Source organism: Rhopalosiphum maidis, chromosome 1, assembly GCF_003676215.2.
Source record: "Rhopalosiphum maidis isolate BTI-1 chromosome 1, ASM367621v3, whole genome shotgun sequence".
NCBI classification, from domain to species: domain Eukaryota; kingdom Metazoa; phylum Arthropoda; class Insecta; order Hemiptera; family Aphididae; genus Rhopalosiphum; species Rhopalosiphum maidis.
In genome coordinates, this window is record NC_040877.1 from 34,517,652 (window position 1) to 34,533,679 (window position 16,028).

Genomic DNA, 16,028 nt, shown 5'->3' on the forward strand with positions numbered 1-16,028 from the left:
GAATAGAGCGATCAGAGATGAATGTATTAGTTTCATAGATATTACAGTTATGTTTTATTTTTCTTATTCACGTCTATTATCCTACTATTCAATTATAAAGATGGTTTCTGTTAATTAATTACATCTAGTTAATAGTTATAATAGCTTCTATGCCTTCTTTTTAAGAAGACACTAGAAATAATTCTAAGAAGTTTTGAAAATAATAGATAAAGAAAATTAGTAAGAACGTGACTTTTTCGTAAAACCAGCTTTCGACCAAAATTAATAAAAGTTTTTATATTTTGATTTAAATTCAAGAATGAATTTGAATTACTGATTTCTTCTAATGTTGATAGAAAAAAATAGTACGCTCAGTTTAAAATCTTACATTTTTAAAACAAGATTCCTAGTTCTATACTTAAATGAGTTAAATGTATTGAAAACTATCACCTAACCCTATAGTTTTCTACTCAATGACGAAATATAATCCGCATTTATACAGACATAATGACTGGACAGCAGTGACCTCAAAACACACAAATCTCAGCAACAAAATATTAATCTATATAACCCTCCTTCTAACTTTTCAGTCAGTGTCTTCGTCAAATCACTAAAACTCCATAAACTATGTTCCAATCTCCCACCATACGGATCCCTCTGTTCCTGTTATCGCCATAATCGCCAATACTCTTTACAATTCTATACTACAATTCTATTCTATATCAACACTCAACTCCAAAGCCACTTTAATCCACTCGTGAAAGAAATCTACACCCCCTTCCCCCATGACTCCCAGAAGCGTTTAGAACTAGAGTTTGAGGGGATGCTAGAACCTAGCCACAATACGGAAAATACTATAAAAAACATTTAATTAATTAGTGGCATTTCCTCCTTCGCTATACGAAGAACAAAGAATAGAACAAACATCCAAAATAGCTACAGGAATGCCAATATCTTTAAAAAACGTCCCATCTAATCCTTGTCCAACATAATATATATATAGGTATAACAATTTGAAATAGAAAACACAATCCCAGCAGAAATAAAATAAATATAAATATTGACTGACATTGACTCCCTAATAAATCAACTTGCCTCAGTGCATATATAGTAATAATTTCTTATTCAACCACAAATGCACATGTAAATGAATGCATTTACCACGCGCGTTATGATATTTATTTAGTCACTATTCAGTGACTCACTATTTAGCATCAGTAATTTCTTAAATTTGTACAGTCCTTCTGACATTGTAAAGAAAATGTAGAACGGCCGCGCCAGGGCACAACAGTCTGGAAAAAAAATTACATAGATATACATAGTACCTAATTCCTGCAGGTCACTGTAATATTGAGTACAGTGAACGTTCTAATAAGGTCGCCAAACCTGCCTATTCATTCCCAGATACTCTTATATCCCTCTCTTCATCTCCTATCATTATGACATATAAAAGTAATAGAAATATATAAAAAAAAATTAGTAGAAGAAAGAACAGAACAAACTATCAACCAAAACTAAAAAAAAATAAAAGGTCCATCCAATTTTGTACCTTCTCCGTCAATAGCTCTAAAAAATTATAAGATCGACATCAACTTACTCAGAATAAGGTATTAGTGTATTACTCATCTAAATTTAATGAAGAGATTATAGAAAGAATACATTTTCATTTGATTGTGCTGTGATGTCTCTCTCGACAGTCAAGCACATTTTATTAGCTATTATCTTAACCTTATCAATCTTACAGAATGTAAATTAAACAACAAATAAGAGAAGAGAAAACTTAGAATCTACGAAAAATTAGCACATTTTAGCTGAAACATTACACTGGGTATCAAACAAAATCTCTAAATTCATACAATTATATTTAAAACACCTTGTTATCAACCTAGAATAACACATACACATAAATCAGCATAATACAAAATAAACTAACAATAGTATTATATGTATAAAGTTATTTAATTTTACTTTATATTCTCTATAGTTATTTTACTGTATTACTTTTGATCAGTGTTTCTTTAATTAATTATGTAATAAATAACATATGATTAGGCACAATAACCAAAAATGCTGTGAACTGATATAATAATAATAACCAATAATCATCATAGTGTTGTAAAAATAAAAACAAAACAAAACCATCATGCTAATAAATAATAGGTAAATTATCAAATTACATATTATCAATAAACATAAGTATCATTGACTTAACTTTATTCCCATAACTATTACTTATTAGTAATTCATGAGAATAACACGACTATAATATTACCTATATTCTACTTATAGGTAGATAATACGTTATGAGTTTGACAGATTTGAAATTCATAAAATAAAAATTTTCAAAAATTAAGTAAGTCAACAGCACATTTTTTCTCCTCTTGTATGTTCAATGTATAATGTATTTTATTAATAACCTTGAATGTATAGGTATTTATCTAATTTTTCAGTTTTTCTGTACGTGTGTTATGTGTATGTCACTAAACTCCTAAACGGCTGTACTGATTTTGAAGAAATTGTTTGTGTGTTTGAGTGGTTCCTCGGGTGGTTTAGAATTTTAGATTCACACTTCAAACAAGTAAGTGACGCTGAAATCGAATTCTAAGAAATTCTGACATGGATATATTAAATAACACGTCATAGTAAAGCTTAAATGCCAATGAAATCGGGAACCACTTGACTCTTCCGATCGTCAATCGTCGTTTATTTTTAATGAAAGCACACACAACGGTCTACAGATCAAGTTTTCGTCGTAGCTGTATAGACCCAACTCCCATCTTATTAAAATATAGGATATTAAAATATTATTTATTAATTTATTATTATTATTATTTTATTCATATTTTATATGAATAAAGTAGTGGCGCCATCTGCCCAAGCAAATTAAATTTAAATTCATTATAAAAATCGTAAAACTTTTTCCAACGAAATCGAGCTTAATACAAGTATAGGAATATTGTCAATTTTGTATTAACTTTAATTTTTTTTTTTAAGGTAATTTAATAATAATTATTATACAAATCTAGGTAGATACACTGAAATTGAGATACAACAATGTAGTGTGGCAGTGTGCGTTTGTTCTATAATGGAGAAAGTTTTAAGTCCATCATACCTACTTCATCTCCTATTTTATACCTAAGTTACCTAATTAACAATCAAGTTATTATTTTTTTTAAATAATTGACAAATATGTACACAAACTTATATAAAAGGAATACCATATGCCAATATCATCTGCTAATGACGATTATAAATAATGAACTGAACAAAGTTTGAATCACATAAGAGGTGTAATTTTTATAGGCAACAAAGTGCATGAGGATAATTACTTGCTACCGCGCAGTAAGCTCATAAAACAATTTATACATCAATGCCCCTGATCACAAAAATTACACAGTTTATAATGAAATATAAGAAAATCGATAGAAACTTTGAAAATTACTTATAAAAAATTATATGATCTGACACTGGTTACCCGAGCAAAAAAGTTTTTTTTTATATGATCAAATAAATTTTTGCTGTGAACACTGAGCGATACGGTTAAATTATTATTTACAAAGAAACAGAAAACCAAAAATATTATTTATCCACATGTCTTACACTAAATATATTAGCATTAGGGCTTAATGACCTATAATGATTAGGTAATCAAATTTAACACGGTTGTATTTTATATGGGCAACGAAGTAATATGTATATGCTTAAATTGTTTTTATATTATAATATTTATTATCTTAACTACCTATATAATTTAGAAAAATTTCAAAAAATGTATTTGTTTTTATGAAAGTATTGTTTTTAATACTATACCTTCCGATCCTAATATTAATTATGCAAATATGCAATTGATATTCTATTGAATTATAATTTTCAAAATAAAAATTTTCAAAAATAATTAACTGAAATTTATTTTGTATAGAACAAAATATATTATATTATATAGTAGTAATTAATATTTAATGTATATTAGTTTAATTTTATGATTATTGATAGATAGGTTCATTAGAACAAAATGTGTGATGATCAATTGTATAACTTATCCCAGTCAAAAATTTAAATTATGTACTTTATCAAATGTCAGTGATAGTAAAAGTATCAAACTTGACCGTTTTGATATAAATGACCTGGAATATCTGATTGTCTGGTAAATTTTTAGAGCCACTCCACCCTTACCTTGCGGCTTGCATAATAATAATAATATATATTTAAACATAGCCATATAGATAAAAAAAAATAGGATAGAATTTAGGTTATATCGATACCAGTAACAATGAAGGTCATAATTTTATTCAATTGTTGTCATTATATATAAACTGATTATACCTATGTGTTATTCTGTCATTAATTTAATGCGATTTTCTGCTTATATTATACAAAATGTAATAGGTACATACATATCTTTAAATATTAACCATTTGTTTGTCATTTATATTTATAGACTTAAATATAGGGTACTGGACCGTTTTTAATAAGTTATATCAATAGAGTCCTTGGAACCCGATGGAGGAGTGTTTATAACTTATATTTCAACCCTATAGGTTGATAATTGTTACAAGGTTGCTCATGTTTATTTTTTTTTTTACTCACTAAAATCGATTTTTTTTTATTGATTTAAATGTTTACCATTGGTTACAAATTATATATGTAATAGTAATATGGCGTATAAAATTAGTTATAATTTACAAGTATATTTTAAAAAAATCTTAAAATACTTATGTGTCGCGCCACGTGATTACAATGATTAATTTTATAATTTTTTACAATCACTCTTAATTTTAAAAATACTTTTGATGTAAACACGACGAATACAATATTAACAATATTTAATTTAGGTACGTCAGCTTTTAAGCAATTGTGGAATCTGTCACCAGTTTTTCGTGTTGACATAAAAAATATATCTAGAATTAAGAAAAAAAAATCATAAAATTAATAATTGTAATAAATTGTGTTTGTATATTGTATTAAATATTTCAACTGAAACAAAACGAAAAACTATACAAATATAGATTAATTTTAACTAGCTAGGACAAATACAGCAAGTATCCTATATGAGTTGTACATTACTAACGTACATCATAACAAATTTGCGTTCAACGGAATACATTTTGTGATGTTAGCTTTAATATTACAGTAAATTTACCTATATATAATACAATTTAAAGATAAGAATATTATCTATAAAATTACGTATGTTTTTATAGATATTATCATTTTAAAGTGAGTTACAGCTATGTAAAATATTACAACTTAAAAATGTTCATAACTCACTTTAAAATAATTTTAAGAGGTAAATTTATTCTAATTTCTATTATTAAAGCGAACATCACAAAATATGTTCTGCTGAACGCAAATTTGTTATGATGTACGTTACTACTAAGACAAAAACAACACATGTTGGTATGGCGTCCTCTTAAGTCTTATTTTTAAATTTAAATTTTACTAATTTGGAACATATTTATTTATGGTAGGTATTTCAGGTACTTGCATTTTTTGCATGTGTTATCAATTAATTACATTAATTTAAAATATGTATGAAAAGTAGATAATTTTATATTATTTAAGTTTAAATTTGTAGTTAATAGTTATAGTTTCATTTTGATAATCATACCGACACTGCATCACTGACTCTATTTAGAGTAGGCTTCATGCAAATAGTTGTCCTTTGTCCTTAGCTACCTAGAATGTTTTATATTTGTGTTGATCAATAAGACGAATTCAAGTGTGCCTATATATATTTATACCTAGACAGATTTAATTAGTCGTTCCCAAAAAGTACTTAAGTACCTACATAGTGAGTTCACCCATATGATATACCTATGATATTATAGATTACAACTTACAATTGTATTGCTTTTTATAGGACGGGTTATTTTTCGTGGTAGATAGGTACTAGCTCTCTACTTTGAAGAAGCTCATCCTCGATTTCAATTCGAAGGTTATAGTTCATGCGCAGAATGATCGAGTCATTTGTTTATTTACGTCTAAGTTAGAGACGAATAATTGTCTAATAAAGGGAGTTGTTAATCCAGAGGTTTAGGACTTTGTTCATAAGGGGTTTCGTAAATTGCGCTGAATTTGGGACACTACATGTAAAGTATAAAATATAAATCTATTGTGCCGGTATAAAAAAGGTATATTAAAAAGGAATACAACTATTGTGCTGATATTAAAAAGTAAATTTAAATAAAAATAATTTACATACATATATTACATACAAATTCATCTTTCTGATGAAGTGTCTTGAATCTTAATCTCAATCTAAAAAAATTAAATTAAAATTATAAAATGTAGATATAAAAATAGATTTATATTTAATTACCTTATAATTATTTTTTGTAATAGTAGCTTATTCGTTGTACAATTTCAAACATATCTAAATTTCCATTTCAACACTTGGATATATTATTCTCAACTATGGTTTTTTGTTTTTTATTCTTATTTTCTTTCTCGACGCTATTCATTTTTATGTATATTTGAAGTTGAATAATTTTTAAATATTAATCGGTGCAATTGATGTACACAATTTATAACATTGGAATATCGATCGACGCAGTTGATGTATACCTTTTTCCTATCTCATAACTTTATTTTCTTCACTTGTGATTTTCGGTGCAATTGATAAATACCCGTTCATAAGCCTAATAAAAAGTGTCTACCCTAAGACGATGGGATAGGTATGCAACCGGTACCCTACATACCCAATGTCCATGCTTGTGAATTAAGGACATAATATATCAATGGTTAATGGTTACTATTTGCTAGTATAGTAATAGTTCTGTGATTAAAACTGTGAAGTGTAAACCGTGAATGTGGATTGAAAAAAAAGTATATAATTTTTAATTTTATATTTTTTTTATTATTTCAACAATATTATCTATATTACATTCATTATCGTTCATAATCGTAACTTCATGCATCATGACAAAAACTAAGCAATGAAATAAATAAATCGTTTATGCCTGAACGATTAACCTGTTCTAAGTTCATATTAATCACACAAATCGTGCAGTTCTTTATCAAATTGCAACTATATTTCTTGTTGTTTTTCATTATTATCATCATTCGTCATGATATCCGCCATATCGATTTTGATGAAAAAGTGACGACATACCGATTGCCGACTACCGACTACTGAATTTCATGTGAAATTTTTTGGTTTACTCGAGTACCAAATCAAAACTTTTATTTTACTTATTTTATTTAAAATTCATAAATTGCTTATACGTTATCTTTGTAGGATAGAGCAATAGGGTAAGAACTTGGATCTAACATGAATAGATATTCAAACATTCTTAAATTAAAAATTAAAATATGAAATCAGTTTTATATTTATGGTTTACCTGAAATATTGTATTTCAGGTGAAATGTGTATGCCCGATTTGCAGAAACCTTCTGATGACTCGTCAATATCTGATGAAGAAGGTGTGCCAGAGGAGGAACAAAGTGATGAAGACATTTATCACTCAAATTCTGACAATGATTCCTCATCAGATTCAAGTTTAGGTAATTGATATGTTTCATCTTATGTACACAATGTTTTTATTGTCATTATGAGTTAATGTGCATTCTTACCTATAATAGACTACCATGGTTTACTTATTACCTATTACAACCATAAGTATTCATAGACCTATAAAGATATATAAGTATACCTATCAAGTCTACAATTTTATTCTACTATGGTGGCATGGTCAGACAAAAGCCACATGTCATCTTTAGAGATAGCAATTTATTATGCTATCTCTTTATTATTTTTACTAAATTAAAATTGCAGCTGTTATTTTACAAGATGATGAAGATGTAAGTGATGATGATATTGAAGAACAAGAGGATGACGATGATGATGATGATGAAGAAGAAAATAATGATGGTGGTGGCGGTAATGAAGATGATGACGAAGATGAAGAAGTAGAAGAGGACGAAGAAGATGAGGTGGTAGCAGCTTTTCTTTCAGCTAGTTCAGACAGAAATAGAAACCATCCACCTAATTTATCCGTCGGTTGCTTAATTGGTGGATTCTCTTTTCACCCGAACACAAATGTTATTGCTCTTGGTCTTTCAAATGGTGATATTGCTATGTATGCAAAGAGAATTTTTTCTTATTATAAAATAGTGATTATAAGTATGTATTTTAAATATAAATATTTTTTATTATACTTATAGGTACAAGTATTCAAATGAAATGAATGAACATTTGAGAACAAATGATAATGTTCATTTAAAAAAAGTTATGGTATTAGAATTTAATGAAACTGGTGATTACATTTATTCAGCTTGTAAGGACAACAATGTCTCAGTGTCTGATGCTGAAACAGGAAAAATGAGAGTATACTTTGAAAAAGCTCATACAGCTGGGTTAGTTTATTCAAACTTAACTAATTTCTATAATTTAGTATAAAAAATGTTCTTTTATAGGAGTTTTGTAACAGCACTTTCTTTTATTGATGAAAATTTGTTTGCTACTGGTGATGAAGATGGTGTAGTTAATGGTAACAAAACTTAACATAGTAGTCACACATTTTATCAATATTTAATGTATTTTTTTTTTATATTTTCCAGTTTGGGATATAAGAGCAAATGGGTGTAGATTTTCATTAAAGAAAACTGAGGATAGTATTAATTCAATGATCACTATTAATAATAGTAATAATCAACCTACTTTAGCTTGTACGTCAGGTGATGGTACATTGACCATTATTGACTTATCAACAAAAAAAATGGTTGTCCAGGTATTTTAATATACTTTTACTTTATTTTAGCATTATTAGAATTGTAATAAAATTATATTTCAGTCAGAACCCTATAAGTCTGTACTAACTAGTTGTGTAACAATGAAGCGAAAAACAAAAGTAGTATGTGGTACTGGTGAAGGATCACTAATTACATTTAATACGGGAGATTTTAGTGTATTCAATGATGAATTTCCATGTGTTGATAAAGGCGCTGCTGTGAACAGATTAGTTCCAGTTACAGAAAACATTATAATAAGTGCTTTAGATAATGGAAAAATCAGGTATGATAAACAATACACATTTAGTTTTTCAGACAGATATTAATTAAAATGTAATTGTTTATTATTTAGGGCAACAAATTTATTTCCCAACTGTCATTTAGGCATTGTTGGTCATCATCAAGATATGTCTGTTGATCTTTTGGATATATCAGACAATGGTCATTTATTAGCTTCAACATCTTATTTCAGTAGTATTGTTAAATTTTGGAATATTGAATTCTTTGAGGATTTTGATTTAAAAAAACACTTTAAGAAGATCAATCCAAAAGATTTTAATTTGCCATCATCAAATGTTGTAAATGCCACAGACTTTTTTTCCGGTCTTCAATAAATATTTGTAAATGGTGCATTGTATATAAAACTTTTTAGATAATGTAAAGACTTCAAATTTTATTATTAGATTCACTTGAAATAACATTTCTGATGGAATATTTTATCATAAAAGATTTTACTTGGTATACATATATATTTTTTAATCTTTAAATTATATATTCTTGTTTAAATTATTTAAAAAACAAATTTTTAATTTAATTTAAATTAACTACTCTGTGCCACGAGAGAATGACAGTAATCCTAGCTAGATTTTTACTCACCGTAGTTCTAACTACTGAGTGGCATGTATACATCGCTTTACAAAAACATATTTAAAAATTAAAATATTTTTTTATTAGAAATATCTTCCAAAATAAATATAATTATAAATCTAAATATAAAATAAAATTACTATATCAAACACATTAGCTATTTTACTAAATATTTGTCTAAAGTCAAACTAGATATTTTCAAGTTAGACGTGTAAATTGATAATGCCATATTAATAAAATAATACATATAGAAACTTTTACTTTTTTTCTCTGATTCTTTTTAGTGGTTGTTACTTTAATGCAATTATCCATATTAAATAATAATAAAAAAAAATTACTTAAAAAATAAGTTAGTTCAAATAAAAAAAAAAGTTGTAATTACTACCACTGTGTTCAACAATGCTTCTTAGTGATCGCGATCATGGTTTGGTATGCAGTAGGAGGATTGAGTAACAGACAAGTTTTAATGATTCTCTCGTAGCATGGAGTATTATGTCAAATTTTACACTCAGTATAGTACCTAACATACATTAAAACTACAAAGTTGTAATTATATAGCTTTTATGAATACAATAAATAAATCCAAAAGTATACAACAGATAAACTGTTTTATCTGCAGAATCATTAATAAATGCACTGAAATAAAAAAAAAAATATATATATTTTTTTAATAATGCTAATCTCTAATAATAAATAATTCCATGTTAAAATGGAATGCTTGTTTTAATATCTTTATAAGTAATCAGTGATTAAGTAAAGATTTTAACTATAAAAACCAACTAATAAAATAAACATATAATAAATTATTACAAAATTAAATTTCTAACTATATATAAAAAAAAAGGGGGAAATACTCATCATAATATTGTATATTTAATTATTTAAAAGTAAAAATAATTGGTTATAGTTAAAATCCAATAATAATTATACATTTAAAAATAAGTATAAATAAAAGCTAAATTAAAAAGTACATAATAGGTAGGTAGATATTTAGTTTTGACAATATAATAAATTAAAAGTACTTAAAAAAGTAGTCAAGAGTTTATCGTGACCCAGTTTGATCAGGTCTATAATAATGGGATGAAGGATGAGATGGATGTACAGGAGGTGGAAAGCATCTAACATGTTCAACTGCGCTGGCATCTGTATCATTAGCTTTTAAATATTTATTCAATGTAGCAAAAATCTGTGAATTCAATACTTGAAAACGACGTATTCTGTCAACCATACGTTTCAAATGCTATATATATAAAATAAAATTAATTTTCAATCTTCACAGCTTAAAACATGCCATATAATTTATGTATACATACAATTCCTTTAACATTGTCATCTTTGCTGTCAACTCGTTGAACTCTAAGTATGTGATAGCAAAAGTCTAGTGCCTCAAATCTTCTCTGTTGACCAAGTAGAACAATCATTGTACAACCTGCCCAATGAAGTCCTTCACCAAAAAGTTCCCTAAAATATGATAAATAGAAATGTGTTCTTATCTAAAATAGTAACAAATTAATGTGCTCACTCGACAGTAAATTCTGTATCACCCACTGGTATACAATAGACAAATTGAAGTGCTGACCATAGTCTATGAAATTCTGTACATTCGTCTATGTTCATTACACCATTTTGAGGTGGTGGACCCACCCATACAGGGTCATCTAACATACCTCGAAGCCTTGAAAGTACCACTTCAAATATTGATAGACCACAGCATAAGCGCTCACGTGTTAATAGGTCTCCATCACGAGCTATTGTTACTTGCTAAAATTAAAATATAAATAAATAATAATTTAATAGTTTATGGTTTATCTAAATTAACAAACTTTAGCTGTTCCATATCGCTCAATATTTGGTACAATTTGTAAAGCAGCATATTTTGCTTCTAACCGTTTCTGTTTACTTTCTGTCTTTTCGCCTTCCTTAGTAAAAGGTCTAGGTAAAATGTTTTGGAATGGCGCAGCATGCAGAAGGTCACAAACTTCTTCTTGAGATAATGCTTGTTCCATCAACAAACAAAACAAAATTGTGTTGCCTAATTCTCGAAAATTGTGAAACAATTCGGTCTTTGCATCAGGATATTGCACTATATCATTAAGCTGAGCATGGTAATACCCTAAAACACCAGGCGATCCATAGTCATATCTTGGTAATTTGCATTGTCTGGGCATAGCTTCCATTAATGTTTTTGCAAATTGTAACAGATTTCCCTGAATTAATGATTTGACTATTTTTAACAATTCTTCCATAACAACAGCGATTCCTTGATAACCTAACATTTTACACATAGTACGAAAATGTGGAGCACCGACAAATCCTTAATTAAAAAAGAATCAATTAATAAAATAATTTAAACATCAAAATAAATAATACTTGCCAGTATATTGTCCATAAATAGTAGTATATGCAAGATTCAATTGTTTGCTGCCCCATAAATATTGGTGTCCCATTTGAGGAGGTTTATCCCTTTGTACAGGTTGTGTGAAACTTATGCCCCGACATTTAACAAAACGATTGGTAGCAGCATTATAACAATAGTTTGGTAAAAAATCATAATTTAATTCCCAAAAAACATGCAAAGTAATACGGCCATATGGGGCAAGAACATTATGATTAGCTTCACGAAACATGGCATCAAATTCATCCAAAGCTAGATGTTTGCATAACAATTTGTGGCACAATCTGTTTACTTGCATAATACCTTCTAATTCCTATATAAAAGAAAAACATAGTTAAATCTTACAGAATTCTAACACTTAATACAGAATAAAGTTAACAAATAACATACCACAATTCCAGTAATATCACCACCTTCAAATTTTGCAATAGCTAGTTCCAGAGACTTTAACATATCTGCATTAACTCGCTGCGTTATAAGTTTATTTAAATCTACACTGCGTCCTAGCAATTGCACATGACGCTGTTTTAGCAAAGTTTCATATCTGTTTGCTCTTGGATATAAAATAAGGTATGTTCCCATAGCAACACATTCCACACGGAATCTCTTGTCTAATAATATACTTGATGCTAATTGTTTATAATGAGCAAAGATTTGCTCACTTAATTTATAAACAAATTGATCAAAGCAAAGATTCACTTCAGCCTCAACTTCATCATATAAAAATTGTTTGCGGAATACAGTTAAAGCATAATGAGCACTGTCATTGTACAAATCTAATGGATATAAGACGTATTCCATCATGGACGGTTCTTTTGTCTTCAAAATATGATCTGTCAATATCCAAGGCATTGACATTTCAATTGGAAACTGAATTCTTTTTTCCATTGTAATCAAATCACTACATTCTTCGTTATGTTGATGTTTGACAGTACATTTTTGAATACGCCTTGCCATGGTCATTTCTAAATAAAACTCACGATACCATAGTTGTGAAAGATCACAACATTGTTGTAATGACTCTAAAAAAACATTGATTAATATTGAATGATATTTGAAATTTAAAAAATATATTAAATTAATATTTGCATGGATGCAATTAGATTTTTTCTTTAAAATATACCAAAATATATCAAAAATTTTTTTTTACACCCCCTAAAAAAATGTTTTATTTTTTTAATAAATTTTGTAACAATAGAATTCCAAGCAAAATACTAAACCAGTAATTGAATAATAGCTTTTAACTACTCAGAGATGTAAAATTAAATATAATAGCATTTATCATGCTTATAGAGATGCCCTTAGATTAAATTTTTAATCAATTAACCAGCAATATCAGCAATTGGCTGCATTGTTGAAAAAATTAATATAGATTGAGAAAAAGAGATTGTTAATAATAAACTTGTTTATTATGAATAAGTTATATACGCTATATACCAATACAATTGGCATGGTATCAAACAATGAACTAATACCAAAATATGAATAACAATTTGTATAAACGTACGACTAAATCCAAGGAGATAGCTCCAAAAAAATGAAGTCTTATGAAATTGATCAATTTGCATTAGGTATTGTCCATCAATATCTTTTCGTAAAGTACGTTTCCCACCAGATTTATCTGCAATTAATGATTCCAACATTGTTCTAACCATGTAGAGTTGAGTAGATGATGGACCTAGAAAAAAATTAGACACAAAACTGAATGTGTGATTTATGTTTATTATAATCAATAACTTACCAACATTCCTTCTAGGCACTTTAATTCCAAATCCAACATCTGGATCCTTTTTTCCTTTCAAAGCTGGATCTGCTGATGGCTCTACACCTCTCTGCCAGTCTGCACAAGTTTCTCGAACTGAAACGAGTATACTTCTAATAAGATCTCTTTTATTCTTAATGGCCTTTCTTAATGGTTCTCTCAATGTTAACTGAACAAAATCTTGTAATTCTGCATAGATATTACGACGAATAGTATCAGTAAAAACTGTTTCCATACGAGCCATGAGTACTTGTAATCCTTTTATCATTGCTATTACTTCAATAAGCGCAAATTTTTCTTCATCTGTATAATTGTATCGTGTGGCTCGTTCATATTCTTCAGCTTCAACAGGACATTCTTTGTTTTGATGATGATCAGTAGGATGAAGTAGTTTCCAAGAATAAAGTTCTGTGACAACACTAGTCCACTCCGACAGTAGTTGTAAACCTCTTAATGCCAATTCAGCTGTATCTTTGTTTTCGGTATCTGTTCTTGTTTCTTTGTATGTAGTTGTTACTTCATTGCTATATCGGGCCAATTCACTAATATACTTCACATGATCTTCTCTTATTTGAGGTAAATGCACCATGAGATCTGCTTGAGGACTAATTTGTGGTGAACTAGATAGAGGCCAACGTCCAGGTTCAAAATGTTTAGATCGCTTGATATAATTAAATGGTGCTATTTGCATGTCTCCAAATAGAGGCACAACTTCCAGATTCTAAGTTTTTAAAAATAAATAATTAATATTAATAATAATTTATAACCAATTAAATAAAAAAAGAATTTGAAACCTTGAAAATTCTGTCAATTTTGCCTAAATTAAGTTTTTTCTTCTGATCTAATTTATTAATATTACATAATTCATTATCCATGAGAAACAATCCAAATCCCATAACCTGTAAGTAAAATATATATGAGCTTTACAAAGTAAAAAAAAATGTAGTAGATTTCATATTTACTTTAACAAGCATATGTTTTTCTGATGGAGTAAGGTACATTTTTGATTCAAACATTTGTACACACAAATTGACAACATCTGATAAAAGTTCTTCATATGCAGGAATTTTTTCTAAATTTTCTTTAACTGTATCTCTAATTTTATTCTGTGTGGCTAAAAACATGGACAAATTTTGAGATTCTTGAAGTGTATGAGAGTCTGCCATGACTTTTAAAAATTGAGCGGCTCGGCGATAACTTGAGTAATCATTTTTTACACTAGATTTCATATTTTTCAGTTCATCAAGCACAGCAAACATATTAATAAATTTTCCAAGCGTTAGTATGTATGCTTCAGATATAAAGTCTTTTCGTTTTTCAGCATGGCACAAACGTTTAACTTCTCCACAAAACCGTTCAATTGCTTTCCTCTAATATATAATACAAATTATAATAACAAACATTCATTTTTATTTCCTAATTTCCTAGCTAATAGAGTAATATAGTTTTTATAAAAGATAAAGAGAAAAATTAATTTAATTACCTGAAAATACATGAATTGAAGTAGTTTGTTGACTTCTGGTCCTAAAACCTCAACAGTTTTTTCATATATTTCAACTCGATTAGGTTGTTCATTCGATTTTGGCTGTGGAATTGCTCTTGAACAACAACGCCATGTGTAAAGCATGACCGCATGCACTTGCCCTTCTTCTAACAATTCATTCTAAACAAGAGCAACAAAATAAAACAAATATTATATAAATATAAATGCATTCAACAAACGATAAGTAGTAAATTGTTATCTTACAAGACTAGCGTGAACAGTGGCTTCTTCAATATATTTTGCTATGCCTGTTACAAATCCATTACGATCTTCAAAATTTGTATCAAAATCAGCTTGATAAAGAATTGAACACGGTTGTGCTTCTATACATGGTTGTTCATCAGGTAGTGTAAGTTCATCGAGCACGTCCACATTTGACAAAGCATCAGTCAGTGTCACCTTGTCTGTGGCCATATTCTAATAATGCAAATAACATATTATAATTAGAAAAAACTTTAGTAATATAAAATAATAACAGCAAATGTAAATTACCGCTGTGTGTTCCAGGTGAGTCTTCGACTTCGTTTAAAACAAAATGTATAGTGGTTTAGTTTAATTATGATAGACTAGATAGTTATTATGGTCTATAGATTAAACTGGTAATGTAAGTTGAATGAGTAATATAGATAATCATATTCTAAGTATTAAATGATATTGAACAGCGCGATTTTAATGGAAATAAATTGAAAATAATAAACAAACATAATAGATTAATAAAAAATTAAATTAAATTATCAGATAAAATTTGTTGT

General features: G+C 28.1%; 2 protein-coding genes across 3 annotated transcripts; one reads left to right on the plus strand and one right to left on the minus strand.

Annotated features, from left to right (window-relative positions):
* The first annotated feature begins 6,906 nt into the window (after nucleotides 1-6,906).
* Nucleotides 6,907-10,167, plus strand: LOC113550044 (WD repeat-containing protein 55 homolog). 2 transcript variants are annotated; one of them, XM_026951644.1, is made up of 8 exons: nucleotides 6,907-7,230; nucleotides 7,339-7,482; nucleotides 7,754-8,057; nucleotides 8,143-8,334; nucleotides 8,395-8,468; nucleotides 8,539-8,708; nucleotides 8,772-8,992; nucleotides 9,062-10,167. In XM_026951644.1, the coding sequence occupies exons 2-8, from the start codon at nucleotides 7,344-7,346 to the stop codon at nucleotides 9,321-9,323; spliced, it is 1,362 nt and encodes a 453-aa protein (XP_026807445.1). In that variant the 5' UTR covers nucleotides 6,907-7,230; nucleotides 7,339-7,343; the 3' UTR covers nucleotides 9,324-10,167. The 2 variants fall into 2 exon arrangements, with proteins under 2 accessions (XP_026807445.1, XP_026807446.1); XM_026951645.1 differs by having other exon boundaries at nucleotides 7,769-8,057.
* Nucleotides 10,168-10,447: 280 nt separating this feature from the next.
* LOC113550042 (cytoplasmic FMR1-interacting protein) lies at nucleotides 10,448-15,945 on the minus strand. Its single transcript, XM_026951641.1, has 13 exons — nucleotides 15,769-15,945; nucleotides 15,481-15,693; nucleotides 15,217-15,396; nucleotides 14,696-15,103; nucleotides 14,528-14,632; nucleotides 13,713-14,454; nucleotides 13,479-13,649; nucleotides 12,362-12,993; nucleotides 11,951-12,284; nucleotides 11,400-11,890; nucleotides 11,099-11,337; nucleotides 10,890-11,037; nucleotides 10,448-10,816 (listed from the first exon to the last, which is right to left on the minus strand). Exons 2-13 carry the CDS (start codon nucleotides 15,688-15,690, stop codon nucleotides 10,619-10,621), a joined length of 3,858 nt encoding a protein of 1,285 aa, XP_026807442.1. The 5' UTR covers nucleotides 15,691-15,693; nucleotides 15,769-15,945; the 3' UTR covers nucleotides 10,448-10,618.
* Between the last annotated feature and the right edge of the window lie 83 nt (nucleotides 15,946-16,028).

What these genes read in the sequence shown, in the direction of transcription:
- LOC113550044 (XM_026951644.1), top strand. Translation starts at nt 7,344, where the DNA reads ATGTGTATGCCCGATTTGCAGAAACCTTCTGATGACTCGTCAATATCT. An exon ending in GAAAAAGCTCATACAGCTGG is followed by an intron (nt 8,335 to 8,394) that starts GTTAGTTTATTC and finishes GTTCTTTTATAG; the next exon opens with GAGTTTTGTAACAGCACTTT. An exon ending in CAAAAAAAATGGTTGTCCAG is followed by an intron (nt 8,709 to 8,771) that starts GTATTTTAATAT and finishes ATTATATTTCAG; the next exon opens with TCAGAACCCTATAAGTCTGT.
- LOC113550042 (XM_026951641.1), bottom strand. Translation starts at nt 15,690, where the DNA reads ATGGCCACAGACAAGGTGACACTGACTGATGCTTTGTCAAATGTGGAC. An exon ending in TATTTATGGACAATATACTG is followed by an intron (nt 11,891 to 11,950) that starts GCAAGTATTATT and finishes TTTTTAATTAAG; the next exon opens with GATTTGTCGGTGCTCCACAT. An exon ending in AGCGATATGGAACAGCTAAA is followed by an intron (nt 11,338 to 11,399) that starts GTTTGTTAATTT and finishes TTTTAATTTTAG; the next exon opens with CAAGTAACAATAGCTCGTGA.